The following is a 1994-nucleotide window of genomic DNA, read 5'->3' on the forward strand; positions in this document are numbered from 1 at the left end:
TCCTTTGGTTATTTGTCTGACAAACAAACGGCCATGAAGTTTCAAATAATAGCAAAATATACAAAAATGTTGAAAACTAACACACATTACACGTCAACTTGAAACACAAACACAATGTGGAATATGTGAACATGTAAAACACACACCTCAAATACATTTTATTACAGAAATATAAAATAAACTCACACATATGGACACACAAAGTCTGAGTGTCAACTGAAACTGTCTTTTTCGTGTCCAAACCCTGTGAACTATGAGAAAGAAGATAAAGTTGTTTCCTGGGGCTGTAACGTGGATCCATCTTTAGTTTCAGTCTCAGCAGAAACTCTCCTAAGCAAATATTACATGCAAAGCACACACACAGACACACACACCCACCCACACACACACACACACACACACACACACACACACTGAACGCTCACACAACCAAATCCATGTAAAATGAGCGCTGGCTCTTCCTTGTCACTGAAATGACACAAAGCATTTTAACTGCAAGTTTCACTGAAACACAAAACCGGGCAGCCGGCCAACGGACTAATGACAGAGAAGCAGGTGTTTTCAAAATCACAAAACACCACAGAAGTAGCTTAAAGAAGTGATTAGTATAACTTCAACATTAATACTCATGTTGTATTTATACAAATCGCTTTTTTTGCTGAAGTATAATTATTTAAAAGAACAAACATTGAAAACAGGCTGTAATGTTTACATTCTGTATATATGAGCCTTTTAAATAAGATAATTAGATGCAAATGAACATTTTATCAAAAAGCAAAGCAGAAAGATCAATATTTGAACACACGCCTTCATCTCGGAGTCTTTTAGAGGGGTTCACCCTGTGGTTTCAGACAGCAAACAACACACACACACACACACACTTGTGCAACATCCTACTTTCCAAATCATTCTGTCAGAGCCGTTTACACATAGTCTTTCCTGTCGTACCCTCCTCCTGCACTAGTGGTGCGTGGGGCGGAGTAGGCCATCCGGGGCGGCTGGTACTTCTTCTCTTTCGGTGGGCAGCTGCTGCACAGCATCGCCCCTCCGATCAGCAGCAGGGCGGCTGCTCCCCAGCCGATGTAGAGTGACGCCCCCAGCTCCCTCCTCTGAGCGTTGGTCAGGATGGGGTTGTAGAAATCCCGGATCACAACGCTGGCGGTCCAGGAGACGGGGATGAGGACCAAAAGGCCGGCGAGGATGAAGAAGATTCCTGCGATGATCATCACTTTGGCCTTCGACGGCTCATCCTCGATGCAGTTGGTGCACTTGGCGCCGACGATGGAGATCATGACGCCCAGCACCCCGAGAATGATGGAGATGATGGTCATCGCCCTGGAGGCCTGCAGCTCCTGAGGCAGGGCCAGCAGCGAGTCGTACACCTTGCACTGCATCTGGCCTGTGCTCTGGGTGACACAGTTCATCCACAAACCCTCCCAGATGGTCTGAGCTGTGATGATGTTGGCGCCGATGAAGGCCGTAACCCTCCACATTGGCAGGGCACAAGTCACTATTGCAATGATAAATCCGAGGACTCCGAGGGCAATGCCCACGATCTCCATACCCATCGACATGTTGGCTCTTTGTCTGGTGACGAAATGAAATTCAAATAGTGAGTCCAACACACACAAAGCCTCTCAGATCACAGAGTCTCCTGCTTTGTTGTTCGGGCGTCCAGTGAAGTGTGAGCACCTGTAAGAGGGTGTGATGATGTAGCTGTGGGATGCTGCCACGGAAACACGAGATCCTTTATACCTCAGGGGAACGAGGAGGAGTCCCCTGGCCGTGATGTCAGTAGGAGGCCGTCTTCATGTTTTAAAAAAACCACCGTCTGTGCACATAGAGTGGAGGAGGGGAGCTGGAGGCAGGGCAGGAGGGCAGAGATGCGATGGAAGGAGGGCGTGTCTGTGTGTGTGGTTTGTGGTGGTGGGGTTGGGGTCTTCTAAGCAAAATCAACACTTTAGTAAAGCATTTCAACTGTTTTCTACCAGGAA

At 47.1% G+C, this 1994-nt stretch overlaps 1 protein-coding gene across 1 annotated transcript; it reads right to left on the reverse strand.

Annotated features, from left to right (window-relative positions):
- Positions 1–126: 126 nt before the first annotated feature.
- LOC103370356 (claudin-3-like) lies at positions 127–1665 on the reverse strand. The gene has a single exon (XM_008299382.1). It carries the CDS (start codon positions 1572–1574, stop codon positions 924–926), a length of 651 nt encoding a protein of 216 aa, XP_008297604.1. The 5' UTR covers positions 1575–1665; the 3' UTR covers positions 127–923.
- Between the last annotated feature and the right edge of the window lie 329 nt (positions 1666–1994).

The sequence above is a fragment of the Stegastes partitus genome, unplaced genomic scaffold, assembly GCF_000690725.1.
Source record: "Stegastes partitus isolate 25-593 unplaced genomic scaffold, Stegastes_partitus-1.0.2 Scaffold1411, whole genome shotgun sequence".
NCBI classification, from domain to species: Eukaryota; Metazoa; Chordata; class Actinopteri; family Pomacentridae; genus Stegastes; species Stegastes partitus.